At 37.5% G+C, this 13,261-nt stretch overlaps 1 protein-coding gene across 1 annotated transcript in view; it reads left to right on the top strand.

Moving 5' to 3' along the window:
- PLPP4 (phospholipid phosphatase 4) overlaps positions 1 to 5,525 on the top strand; it is a 166,369-nt gene extending 160,844 nt beyond the window's left edge. Inside the window, exon 7 of the mRNA XM_036736545.1 lies at positions 5,101 to 5,525. Coding sequence (XP_036592440.1) covers positions 5,101 to 5,300 — 200 coding nt within the window. The 3' untranslated portion in view covers positions 5,301 to 5,525. The remainder of the gene's footprint in view (positions 1 to 5,100) is intronic.
- The last annotated feature ends 7,736 nt before the right edge of the window (positions 5,526 to 13,261 follow it).

The raw sequence follows: 13,261 nt of genomic DNA, 5'->3' as shown, positions 1-13,261 counted from the left end.
AAAAACAGCCTCAGATACTTACTAGCTGTGTGACCCTGGGTGAGTCACTTGAACTTATGTTTGCCTCATGCTCTTCATCTGTATAATGGGGATTATAGTAGAACCTCCCTCACAAGGTTGTTGTGAGGATTAAATAAGATTGTAAAGTAAATAAGGTTGTAAAATACTTAGCTGCAATGCCTGGCACATAGTAAGCTAGTAGTAGTAGTAGCAGCAGCAGGAGCAGTAGTAGTATTTGTTGTAGTAGCAGTAGTAGTACTACTAGTAGTAGTAGTAATAGTACCAGTTGTAGTAATAGTACCAGTAGTAGTAGCAGTAGCAGTAGTAGTAGTAGTAGTAGGGAGGGCCAACTCCCTACAATTCATAAAGACCTAAATTCATGTACTAGCTCTAAAACATACTTGTTCAGTGACCCTGGGTAAGGCACTTTATTTTCCAATGATTCCAGGCAGTTCTTTGAGATGATTAGTTATAAATAAACATTTTCACACAGAATAGATCTATACCAATGAAATCACAGGTCTAGACCAAACATAGATAGATAGACATACAGATAGACAGCTAGTTGGATAAATGATTGATAGATGATATAGATATATACACGTGTTAAATATATCTATATAGGCATAGATATACATGTTTATGTTTTACTATAAAGTTTATTATATTATAAATTATATATAACTTAATAATTATAATTCATTATAACTCAATAACAATATGTAATTTATGTATTTAATGATGCATAATTATATATAAATTATAAAAGATTATCATTATTAATAGCAATTTTCCCATCGTCTTTGCTACTCTAAACTACTGGAGAGTTTACTTCTTCTGCTCTAGGGATAAAAAAAAAGGAAATTAGGTAAATACTCATTGTTTTTTTAAGCTGTTCTTACCCTCAGAATAGGCTATAGAAACATTTTTTTCTATAAAAGTCTATATAATGACACAGACTTTTTAAGAGTCTTAATACTTACTTGAAAGTCAGTAGTAGTCATAACAAATATGCAAATATCAAAAGTATCTGTGATTTGACTTTTTCTACCAAGGAAGATCACAGTCTTCCTCTGTGAATCAGTGGGTAAATTCTAAAGTTGTCTGGGGTAACCCTGGGGCATAGAGTTTAGGTGGCTTTCTTAGGATCACACAGCTACTAAGTTTCTAAGGCACGGTCTGACTCCTAGGTCTTTCTGGTTCAAAGTGTGATTTTCAATATGACTTTATTTTGAAAACAAGCTTACTAACTTTGAAATTCTCCTGCTCAAGAAATATTGTGTCTCCAGTCTTTTCCCTGGATAAGACATGAAGAAATAACATCAACCTATGAAATCCTGAAAAATCATTTAAACTCCATAGGGTTCAGTTTTCCCATCTGCAAAATGTGACAGTTGGCTTTTGAGGACCATTTCAATTCCTAGCCATGGCGTATAGTGGAGAGTGTTGGATCTAGAGTTAAAAGAGTTAAACTCTAGCCCTTCTACTTCCTACCTGTGTGACCTTGGACAAGGGTGCTAACCTCTCTGGAGCTCTTTCCTCATTTGTAAAATGAAGGGGTTGGATTAGGTGGCCTCAAAGGTAACTTACAACTCCAAATCTCCAATCCTATGATCTTTGGAGTGGTGACCTACTATTATAGTGTTGCTATGACAGTTGATTATGCTCACCTGTTTCTTTGTTAAAAGTGAAGAATCAACTAGCGCGTATTATTTGGAAATGACTGTTCCCAAACAAAATGCATCAATAAAACTTTCAAAAACAGAACAATGAGTCTTATAAAATACAAGCATCTTAAAAGTGAGATTTATATAATTCTTTTATCCAAAATATAATTCTTAAGGAACTTTTTTCCTGTTTTCCTTTTTATGTTTCCCAGTAAGCAGCAGTCTTCTTAAAATCACTTTCCAAAGAAAGACCTCCAATGTCCAAGGACTGTGTGGATTTTGAAAATATATTTAACTGAAGCCTTTTGTTTGTATATTCAACATTTCTGGATATCTACTAATCCCCCACTGACCTGGTGAATTATACCTTTCTTTCTAACAAAGAAAAGCAGTTTAAATCCGAAAACTGTAACAGAAATTATACTTCAAAATATATGCAGCATCGTGCCCTCATAGCCGCTTGCCTCCCTGCCAAAGAAGGAAGACATGTTTTTAGAGAAAATAAACAATGTTGTTCCAAGTCCATAAGGAAACCTCTGCAGTTTGGTCTTTTTGTTCACAAGGTAACCCATTTCTCACTGGGCTCAGCAAGACTTCCTCCATGAGGGGGCAGCTAAATGGCACGGTGAGCAGAGCACCCTTGAGTCTACTAGTGGGGGCAGTTAGATGGTACAGTGAGTAGAACACTGGCCTTGGAGTCAGGAGGACCTGAGTTCAAATCCAGCCTCAGACACTTGACACACTTACTAGCTGTGAGACCTTGGGCAAGTCATTTAACCCCAATTGCCCTGCCTTCCCTCCTCCAAACAAACAAAAATAAAAAAAGACTTCCTCCATGAAACCATCCATAATCACCCTGAGTCAGAAATCATTTTTCTTTCCTTGGACTTCTCATAGAGTTTCACATGCATCTCTCTGATGAACTTACATTTTCATTTCTTTGTTATTAAAAAAAAATTATTGAAACTTTGATCAAGTTTCTCTGATAAGGATAGGATATCCAAATATTGATAAGTAATAGATTCAAATATATCAGAATGATAGCCATTCTCTAATGATTAGTCAATGCATATGAATAAAAAGTTCAAAAAGGAAGAAATGCAAGCTATCAAAAGCTATATAAAAATGCTCCAAATTATTGATAGAGAAATATAAATTACCTATACCCATCAGATTGGAAAAGGGGACAAAAGAAGGAAATAACCATTGTTGGTGAGATAGCAGGAAGACCTTTGAATTGTTGGTGAAACTGTAAATTACTCCAGATTCTCTCTCTCTCTCTCTCTCTCTCTCTCTCTCTCTCTCTCTCTCTCTCTCTCTCTCTCTCTCTCTCTCTCTCTCTCCTCTTCCTCCTCCTCCTCCTCCTCCTCCTCCTCCTCCTCCTCCTCCTCCTTCTTCTCCTCCTCCTCCTCCTCACTCCAAGACTTCTTTTCTCCAAGTTTCCTTTGATCTTTGCATATCGAGGACTCAAGGCTCTTTATCATCCTGGTTCTTCTTCTCTGTATAGTTTACTGAAGTTCTTGGTGTTCAGAACAAAACTCAGTACTCTATGAGTTTTGATGAGTTCTGATGAGGGCAGAGACTATCCTTTTCTTGATCCTGGAAACTCTGTCCTCTGGATGAAGCCTGAAATCACTTTACCTTTTTTTTGGCTGTCATATATTACTGAGTCATATTGACTTTGCAGTCCCTAGATCCTCTTCAGAACAACTGCTGTCTATCCTTGTCCATGCCATATTATACTTGCAAAGTTGATTTTTTTTGTACCTAGATTCAATACTTTATATTTATCTCCACTGAATTTCATATTATTAAATTCAGCCCAGTACTCTATCCTGCCAAGATCCTTTTGGATCTAGTCATCCTATATGTTAACTATCCCTCCCATTTTTGTGTCATCTGCATATTTGATGGGGATATCATCTGTGGCTTTATCCAGGCCATTGATAAAAATGTTAAAGAACATAGGGTGAAGCCTATGTATCCAAGATGCTGGTGTAAAGACTTCCTGCTATGTTGACACTGAATCATTAACTACTCTCTGAATCTAGCCATCCATCCGGTTAAGAATCCATCTGATTTTATTATCACCTAATCCATATATCTCTGTCTTCTCCACCAGAAGAGAATTAGATAATTTATCAATTGCTTGGCTAAAATCTAGGTAACTATATCCACAACATTCTTCTCATCTACTAGTCCAGTAATATTATTTTAAAAAATTACATTAGTTTGACCTACCTGTTCTTGATAAAGCCATTCTGGCTCTTTGTTTTTAATCCCCATTTCCTTTCCTAGACACTTGCCAATCTATTCTATAATTTTATGGAGTTCTATGAGGAATTGGCAGCCCAAAGTATATTCAGGAGAGACTGTTAACTTTAATAGCCAAAGAGAGGAGAAATAAAAAGGACTAGCAATTTATATTCTCAAAGCCTGAACTTAACTCTTATCTTGAAGAGATATCTGAAAAGGATTCTTAAGAGACCTTAATAAGTATAGTGAATAAATTTAATGGTGCATTTGTGTTTCCAGGAGTAAAGAAAAGTCATCTGCTATCAAAGTGAGGAGTCTAGGTGATTAACTGTAGACTTTCTCATCACCAAAATATTACATATAATTATCTATATATTAACTTAATATTACTTTCATTTCCAAGAAACTATATACTCAGTATCAATATTTATTTAGTCATGGGAAATTAAGGGATTTAATACTTTTAATATAGAGAGATATAGGAATAATTACTATTAGCAAAGGAAGTTTTTCCAGTTTATATGAGAAATAATGAGTTGGAATGGGGGATAGAACCGACTGATTAATTAAAAAGAGGTTGCAATATAATTAATTAATAAGAAAATTTGAAAATTAGAATTATAAAATACCTAAAATTATTCTAGAATTTTCAATGATAAGATTAAATATGAGAACTGGTCAAATGATAGGCTGAGAGAGTGATAAGTGTCTTAGACCCCAAAAACGATACAAGATAGATATAGATATTTAAAATATGTATAAAAGAAACTCACAGTTTTCCATATAGTCTTATTTTTCTATTCTCTTTCTATCGAAATGTATGTTTGTTTATGTTCAAGTGTAAGTTCATAATGAAAAAGAACATTTACATTTAAAAAGTGCTCTTTCCTGAGATCATCAAAATCAGAAATTGTGTAATGTTTTATGGTTTACAGAACAGTTTACATAGGTAATCTATTTGATCCTCACAAAAACCTATGAAGTAGGTTTAGGTTTTATCCTTTCATTTTACAGATGAGAAAAGTGAGGTCCAGACAGGCTAAATGTTATACAGGATTATACTTCTATGAATTCTGCCAGCCTCTTCCTGACTCCAAGTTTAAGTACTACCTCTTAGTAAGACATAATTTGCTACTATCAAAATATAATATACTTCATTTTATTTTTTTTTACCTAGATTCCTTCGTGGGTGGAGTAATTGGCCTCATTTTTGCTTATGTTTGCTACAGACAGCATTATCCTCCTTTGGCTAACACAGCTTGTCATAAACCTTACGTCAGTCTTCGAATTCCAAGTTCCTTGAAGAAAGAAGAGAGACCTACTGCAGAAAATGCTTCTGGGATGCCACTTGAGGGAATAACAGAAGGACCAGTATGATGGGCGCACAGGAACATTGAGACATTTTAGCCCTGGTCACGTTCTCTATCTTTCCCCCCTTATAACATCATAGAAAAGATTTCTCATAGTATGTTTTTCATCTGTTGTTTTCTAAAGTTATCCTTTGAGTGATCTTCTTCTTGCTTCCATTTGGCATTTGGAGTCTAAGCTGTTTGTTTGAGATATCTATTTTCGATTTAATTGAGTTGGCAAAGAAAAACAAAAACAAAAAAAGTTTTTTTTAAGGGAGGAAAAAGCAAGCAAACAAACAAAAACCTAGTACAGGTGTTAAAGAAAGCATTCAAGTACTACTGTGCTGTCAGCTTCACTTGGCCAACTTCTTTCTCCAAAATGATAGAGATAATGACAACATTCTTGTGTTTTCATGCTTGTAAAACAATAAAATCTCCACCTGAAATATCCTGTGCTCATCCTCCCATTTGGCAGCATGCTTCTGAGCTAATAAGGACATCGTACTTTAGAGAGACCTGGCTAGCTCACCTCTGGCATGAGACCCACTTTGTCCTTCAGTAGTCTGGATGTCTATTCTAGCACATGAAACCTTGGAAGGTTTCTGAATCATCAGATTGTTACAGCCTCTGTTTCTCAGTGGACCAGAAAACCTTTGCTTTGGTCTCAGCATTTTCAGGGCTCTGTGAGCCATTAACTTCAGAAGAAACTGGTGTGATATGACTTCAGGAGTAGAACACCAGCTGCAATTTTTAAAAAGTATAGATTAATGAGGGGGAGGGGAAACCTCTGTTTTCTAGAGCTGAAAGTTTTTTGGAATCCTTCATCCAATAATCTGGTACCCGAAATGTCTTATTTACTAGGTCAAGATGCCAGGAACTGAAGTCACAGCTCCCTACAGCCCTTTTCAGGAACTGTTGTTTTGTGCAACCATGCCGAACACAGCAGTACGATTCTCTCTTGTCCATTTTCCTGAACAAAAACAGAAGCTTAAGGGAAAACTGAGCCAGGAATTCAAGGTCACCAAATAAGAATGAGGCAGGTCTGGTATTGAAGTACCCTGCCTTTGAGTTCTGAGTTCTCCGTATTGCTCTATGCCTTCCCAGATACAAGAGACCCCCAACGGGACAACTAGTTTGTGTTTCCTACTCAGTGGGTGTTTCAGAATGGTAATAACTCAAGCACCAGCCTAAGAGAAGCATTTGGATTTGTCCATTCCCCTTTTTTTCACTTTTCAGGTTGTCTAGGCACAGCAGTCCATGTATACACAATATAGAGCAGAATGCTAACTCTCAACTATTTTAAGAGATACTATTTCATTCAGCTAAGTACATTTTTGGGCATACCTTGTGGGCCCTATAAACATGAAATGTCAGTGAAACCATTAACGTCCAAAAGAATGTCACTTTCCAGTAGCTGGCTAAACAAACTATGTTTTCAGAAGACCTAAGCAGATTTATAAATTGATCCTTGACAGTGGGACAAGCTACTGTCTCAGTCAGCTGGCTGGACGGATCAAGAAGGATTTGTTCTCCACTGCCTGCTCTGGGCTTTAAACTAACCAGAATGCATTGACTGAACAAGCCATGTTAGGTGAGAACTGTGCTGCCAGTTACAAATTATGTCCTTCTGCATATGTATCACATCTATAACCATGCAGTGAGATGAGAATTCCTCTCAGAATGAGACTCCTTGTAATTAACCGACTTTGGTCTGAAATCAATCTAGTCAATTCTTCAAAATATTTTCTCCATCACAGTAGGAAAGAATTTTAGAAACCAAAAGAAAGCAATGCTCAGAGCAATTTATTTAGGACAAATATCTAGAAAACTGCAAGACTAAATAACTATATTCTCATGCAATGAGAGGCAGTTTGGTGTACTGGTTAGAGTGGGCTTTGGCATTACAAAGACCTGAATTCAGATCCTGCTGCTAACACATTCTAGCTAAGGAACAATGGGAAAGTTATGTAACCTCTCAGTTCTCCTAAGCGACTGTAAGACTATAAATTACAGATGAGTTGCTGATATGCATTGGTGGAGGGAGTTTCCACACTGAGAGTTTCCTAGACTGATGAAATCCTTCCCTCTTCCTCTCAGAAATTTTTCAAAATTACATTCAAATTTGATGAACAAAGGATATTTGATGTGATTTTTCAATTGGATATGGCCAGCAGAACCTACTTAATCTGGGGCTTTGGATCAAGGACCATGAGGGCTTAGGTCTTATGAACAATGGCCCCCTACTTAGCAGGGACATGAAAGATTTATAATGCAATTAAAGAATGAAATGTACATGCAGCCTACTTCTATTTTGGAGTGAATGATCAGCAAGGATTTGAAAGCCAGCAAAGAATCAAGGACTTTTAATGGACATCATTAAATGGAAAGTCTTCAAAAAGACCATGTTAAAGTTTGATTAAAGAGCAATTAAAGTTATGATGAGCGTAATAACAGGCAACTTCAAGAAGGATCATTAGGAGCAATCATTACCAGCCCAAGACAGCATAGAAAAGGCAAATTTGTGGCTCCATGTATTTTAATTTCATGCTCTATTAATGTGAAGGAAATGTAATGCTGTGTGCACCAATAAAACAGCACATGAATGTGGATTTTTGGTACGCTTGCAAATTTTCTTTTTATTTGGACATGAGATGTTACTAATTTAGTCTTTTTAGTAATGCATTTTGATATACAAATATATTGTGTGAAATCTGCTCTATGACACAAAGAAAGCAAGACAAGGCTGCTATAGGCTGAGACTCAGTGAGTCTCCCTTCTCAGGGGTGAGGGTGGGGAGGGAAGAATGGTATCAATAGATCAATAACTTGAGTAAATAAGCTTGTAGAAAGCTCCCACGTGAATGCAACAGTGAATACTGGCTTCCCATATAAACTGTCATTTTGCAAAGAAGCATAAAAGTCACTCATGCAAGACAGTGGGACCAATTGCTCCCAATAACTACCATCAGGGAATGATGGAAGGCAGCATATAGACACTAATGGGGTGCGAGAAGGGGACAGAAATATCTTTTGGCTGATGATTTTTAAAGCACAGGACATTTGTTCAGAAGAGCTGAAACATCTGCAGTCTTTGGGGCTAGTATATTTCATAGGTAACAGATTGTGATGAAGCTGAGGGCTCTGGAACATCTCCTGCGTTTGTGATAGGGTCCTATTTCCCACATTAACTTTTTTAAACGAATTTTCATATTTTCCTAGGTTTTCTTTCTATGTTATTCAGCATCCAGGAGTCTGGTTCTGTCCGTATGTGTCCAGAAGACTAGAGATCTCTGGGGAGAAATTCCATTGGTCTCTGGCTGCTTGGAATCACATGGAAATGCCACTTGGGTCATCAGATCATGGTGAAAATTAGTGGCTGATAATAACTGTACACCCAGTTGGATGAGATTTTCCCACTTTTACAATGAGGAATTAGGACCAAGGGCAGGACACAGTCTATCACAGAGATCCCATGGGGATCCTGCATCTGGACCTCAGTTGTACAGATTCAGAAACTTAATTATACAAATATATGAATGTGGAATAGGTTCATGCTAGCTGAACTCACAAGAGTTATTTAGGAGTAGTGATACGATTTCACTATTTTTAATAGGAAATACCTCTAGTTGAAAACAAAGTTCAGTTATTTGCCCAAGATACTTACTGTGTCCTAGTGGTTAGGTCCACTTAGGCAATGAAATTAGAGATCAGCATTTGCTTGGTGAGTACAGAATTAGGGCAAAGGCAGTTGCGAGTTTTTAAGGGTTATTTTTATCAAGTGAGAGAAGCCTGACAAATTACTTTTCATTCTATGGATATTTCCATCTAAAAACTGGCACCCAGAGTACCTTCTCTCTGGACAGAGCTTGAAATGCACTTGCAGATTCTCTCTTCCGCATTTGTCATTGTAACAATACCTTTCTTTACTTCAGCTGATCGCCATAGAATTCCCTAGGCTGCTGATGAATCTTTGTTGATTTTGTTTAAGGGTGGTTGCATCCTAGTGACATCTATCATTTGTTAGCAAACTATCCTTTTTTAGATGTTTACTATATGCCAGACACTCTGCTAAGTGCTGGAAATAAAAATACAAGCAGAAAAAAAGACATTCCTTGCCCTCAAGAAGCTTATGTTCTAATGGTTTTATTATTGAGTGTGGCCTTTTATATTTAGTGCAGTACTTTCAATAACCTATTGGCAGAGAAGGGTCCAATCTTAATGTATTTTAACAATGTGGGTCATTTGTACCATCAGCACCAAACTGAAAGGGATCTTATACATACAGTATAATACTTAATAAGTATTTAACTGAGATTTGTAGTTTCAGCTATCTGGGTACTACCTTCAATTAACTCAATTCAATAAGCACTGCTTAAGCACCAACTATGTGTCCAGCACTGGGCTTGGTACTAGGTATACGAAGTCCCTACCAGCAGATCATAGTGGTCTGCATGACTCGTCACGTGTCTCTGTCCTCCTGTTCCTCCTTTCAAACACCCCTCCTCATATATTTTGTGGCCACCATTCTAGTGACGAGTCTCTCCAAGCGTAACTTACTGCAGCTTATACAACATACATAATCTCTTACTTGAATGAAGCCTTTCTAGCTTGATAGGATTGTGCTCTACCAGCCTAGTCTCTGAGAACTGAGGATCACCTCCAACCCATGAGAAGAAGCAATGGTGTATATATAGTGGAAAAAACACTGAGCTAGGAGTCAGGAAGAGCTCAGCTGGAGCCTTACCTCAGACACTTACTAACTCTGTGACCCTGGGAAAGTCTCTCAACTTTTCTCTTCCTCAGTTTCTTCATCTGAAAAGTGAGAAGAATAATAGTACCTACCTGTTGACAAGACAAATGAGGTCATGTATGGAAGTGCTTTGCAAACTTTAAAGTGCAATATAATTGACAGCTATTTTTATAATATACCAGATCAGAATACTACTAAAGGGAGGAGATAATAAAAAAAATGAAAATACTGTATTTTTTCTTCCTTGTTTATCATTACATAATATGCTCAGAAATGATAATGCCTTGCATTTGTAGAATTTCTTTTTCTTTAACTTATGGTTTCATCAGTATAGGTAACTTTCTTTATAAAAACTCCCTACCCTAATGTACATCACAGCTCGTGTATAATTTATGGTTTTAGAGAGTTGCCTAAGGGACGGAAAACTTAAACAAGCTGCCCATAGGCGCATAGCTAGTATGTGTCAGAGTTAGGACTTGAACACAGGTTTTCCTAACTGAAAGCCTGCATGCTACACCATGCTGCCTCCCATGTAGCATCTGTTGTTCATTGATACTCGTTTCTCTGTAACCTTCCCTTTATAATTAATACCAGGAGGAAGGTTTATTATAAAGCTAAACTTTAATCAACATATACCATGTTCAGTCATAAGCAGACTTCCTTCTACAAGAATTCCAAGCTTTCTTAAGCATGCAGTAGATATGATGATATTAATATGGTTGGTAGAGAACATCAGATCATTGCATCATAAACAAAAAGGACTTCGGTAGCAGTTATGCAATGATTACAGTACCTGTACTAATTACTGCCAGTTACTAGTTGGGGATTACAAAATTTATTCTCAAAAGAATCCCATGTCCTTTTGATAAGATGATTGAATCCATGTTACAATAAATTCTTCCTACTGGTTTTCATAAGATAACAAATGCCTCTAGGAGGTTTTTATCATTCCCCAGACGCTGCTGTTGCTGATGACTGGGGGTTGGGGGAAAGGCAAGTCATCAACACAAGCTGAACAGGAAAAAAGACTCGAAAGAATTTGGTGAGGGGGAGGAAGGCAGCTAAAGAAAGAGACTCCTTGTAAGTCATAAAATAAAGAGTAGAAAGAAAACTAGAGGAAAAGGGATCTCCTGGCAGCTGATGGAAGAGTGACTTCAGTACCAAAGCAAGCCGCTGCCAAAGTAACATATTAGCAAAGATGCTGGTAAAAGAAAGGTTTGTGATCCACTTCGGATTTAATTGTAAGGTATCAGTTCAGAAAGGACCCAGAAGAAGCAGCCCATGTTCACTCACACAAAAACCAAAAAGGCTCAGTATAAGGAAGAACCTGCATGAGGAATTAATCTTTCTTTAGAAGAAAAAAAACTGGCAGTAATGATAAGAAATGAGAAAAAGGATAAATGCCATTGGGTAGAGGGAAGATCCTACAAATGGAACTTTATTTTCCCATGAGAGTCAGGCTTCTCTTCAAACCGATTAGTTCTGAAGTGAGGTCACTTTATGATGCAATTAGGAGCAGTCATTTCTAAAATGGGGCAAATCTTACCTGGGACTTTATTTTCCCTAAGCATATTTTACCATTAAAGCATTTGAAACATAAGCAAGGCAGCATGGTAATGCTATTATCCCTTCATCAGCATCAAAAAGGGGTCATTAAGACTCCGTGATTATGTGTGCTGGGGAAAAATATTAAATGCGAAAGATTCCTGCCCATTAAGAGCTTACTATCCAAAGCAGCACAACATTAGAGTTCCATCTCCCGTATCCTGTGAGCATTGATGGAAGCAATGCAGAGGGCATAGGGATGATTTAAGAGGGTCTAAGTATTGGTGCAGTTGTCGCTAACTTGTGACATGGAGTCATCTCTGCACAGTCTTCGAGGGTATTCTGTGCTTAAGACCTTAATTAGAAATACCTAGAAAGCCATGGAGGTAACCAGCCCTGCCCCCAGAGTCATACTGCTGCATTACAAAGAAGACTCAGTGACCCCAATAGTCTCTCTTATTTCAAAAAACTAAATTTATAACCACTTGTCTAAGGATTGTTGGCTCTGTGCCCTTTTATCCTTGCAAACTGTCCCTTATGCTTGAAATGCACTCTTACCTCTTGCTTCTAGAATTTCTAGTTACCTCTCAATTCACCTGCTGCTACAGATTGTTCTGATTTCCCCAGTCATTTGTACCTGCCCCTCACCAACAAACTACCTTTTATTTGTATATTCTTTATTTTTTGTTTTGTATATTCTTTATACCAAGATTCCCCCAATTGGCTCTAAGTTCCTTGCGGGCAGATAAGGTTTCATTTTTGCCTTCCTATCCTCAGGAGTATTAGTAACTCCAATGGGCTGGCCACATTGTTGAATGCCAAATGTACACTTGCCAAAAAAACTATTTTATGGAGAACTTGCACAGGCTGAGTGCTCACATAGTGGTGAGAAAAAGTGACACAAAGACACTCTCAAGGTCTCTTTTAAGAACTTTGGAAATGATTGTGTGACGTGGAAGAGACTGGCACAGGACTGCCCAGAATGGTGTGCCCTCATCAGGGAAGGTGCTGTGCTCTATGAGCAAAGCAGAATTGAAACAGCTCAAAGTAAACACTGGATGTGCAAATTTAGAGAATCCACCCCAAATGTTCACACAGACTATTTGTGCCTGATCTGTGGTAGAACATTCCAAGCTCACATTCATCTGATCAGCTACAGTCGGACAGACACACTGTAACTTGACTCCAACACAGGGATGTCATTTTGGTACTCTTGGAGAACAAAGAACAACAACCAACCAATCAACCAACCAACCAAGTACCAGCCTAGTACATAGTATATGCTTATTAAATTCTCCTCCGTTGATTAGTACTCTGGAAGATTAATGATGTCATTTATGTGGGCACTTCTTCCATTGATTCAAATGGCCACTGCTTCATGCCTCTCATCCTCCATGATTTGTGTCTACATTCCCCATCAATTCATCATAGAGAATGCCCTAGAGGGCTTTAAAAATATTTTAGGAGCTCTGATGTATCAATTGAGTTGGCCATGTATTGTTTCTCATTCTTAATTCAGGAAAAGCCCAAGCATTCTAGTACTCAAGAATATCATTAATGTCATGATTGCGCAGGTTGTGGTTGTTTACATGCTACACACAGTAGCTTGAGTTCAAGCTACATCACGGAGAGAATATTATTGTTAAAGAGAAGGATTTTTGTAGCAAAGATTAGATCAGTGGGAGTGCTGAGTGA

This window comes from Trichosurus vulpecula, chromosome 8 (genome assembly GCF_011100635.1).
Source record: "Trichosurus vulpecula isolate mTriVul1 chromosome 8, mTriVul1.pri, whole genome shotgun sequence".
Taxonomy (NCBI): Eukaryota; Metazoa; Chordata; class Mammalia; order Diprotodontia; family Phalangeridae; genus Trichosurus; species Trichosurus vulpecula.
This window is presented reverse-complemented; position numbering and strand designations above follow the sequence as displayed.